The sequence below is a fragment of the Myotis davidii genome, unplaced genomic scaffold (genome assembly GCF_000327345.1).
Source record: "Myotis davidii unplaced genomic scaffold, ASM32734v1 scaffold2863, whole genome shotgun sequence".
NCBI lineage: Eukaryota > Metazoa > Chordata > Mammalia > Chiroptera > Vespertilionidae > Myotis > Myotis davidii.
In genome coordinates, this window is record NW_006294115.1 from 242580 (window position 1) to 243457 (window position 878).

An 878-nucleotide genomic window follows, 5' to 3' on the forward strand; every position below is an offset into this window, starting at 1 on the left:
GTTGGGTGTTGGGACCAGGTCTGGAGGGAGGAAGGAACTGTCCCCCATGTGTAGGATTGGGGTGCAGGAATGTATAGGGTCTGGCGTTGGAGCAGGGAGGGTTGAGGGGGGCAGCCTGTGCAGGTGTTGGGAGCAGACACCTGACCCCTTTGTGGGGCTGTTGGGGTCGCAGAGGGCAAAGGCTGCCTGTGTATGTGGACCCCACTGCCGGCCCTTGTCACCCTCAGGTGCGGTCCCCCCTGTCTGACTCCATCCTGGGGGAGCAGGCGCTGGCCGTGACAGACGACAAGGTCTCGGTGCTGGAGCTGTGGGTGCAGCCGGTCATGGGCCTGTCACTGGCCCTGAGCCGTGGCGCCGCCCACCCCGGGGAGGTCACAGCCACGTGCTGGGCGCAGTCAGGCCTTCCCGCCCCAAAGCAGGTGACAGCTGGGGGTCAGGGGGCTACGGTCAGTATCCCCAGGTGGGGGTTGGTGACGGGAGTGGGAGGGACCGCGACCCCTCACCTCAGGGTTTCAGAATAAGGACTGGCGGCCCTGGAAGGTAGTGAGCTGTCCGTGGCTAGAGGTGGCCAAGCAGCGGCCGGAGCGTGTCAGTGGGAGGTTGATTATGGCCCTGACTGAGGACCCTCCCGATGGCTCGGACCCTGGGGCCGAGTGGCCGACAGGTGATTGACGCCCGTCCCCTCTCTCCCTGTGTGTGTCCATCTGCCTATCTGTCTCCTCTCTGGCCCCTCCCCTCCGTGTGGCCGTCTCTGTGGGCGTGCCTGCCCTCGCGTGTCTGCCTGTCTGTGCCCTGCAGGAGGTGGCCCTGTCCCTGTGGCTGTCCTTCTCCGACCACACCCTGGCCCCCGCCGAGCTCTACCCCCACCAGGACCTGGG

The 878-nt window shown here is 66.4% G+C and overlaps 1 protein-coding gene across 1 annotated transcript in view; it reads left to right on the forward strand.

The window, feature by feature from the left end:
• TMEM132A (transmembrane protein 132A) overlaps positions 1–878 on the forward strand; it is a gene marked incomplete at both ends in the record, with an annotated part of 8254 nt that overhangs the window by 6869 nt on the left and 507 nt on the right. Inside the window, 2 exons of the mRNA XM_006768174.2 lie at positions 78–419; positions 799–876. Of these exons, the coding sequence (XP_006768237.2) occupies positions 78–419; positions 799–876 (420 nt within the window). The remainder of the gene's footprint in view (positions 1–77; positions 420–798; positions 877–878) is intronic.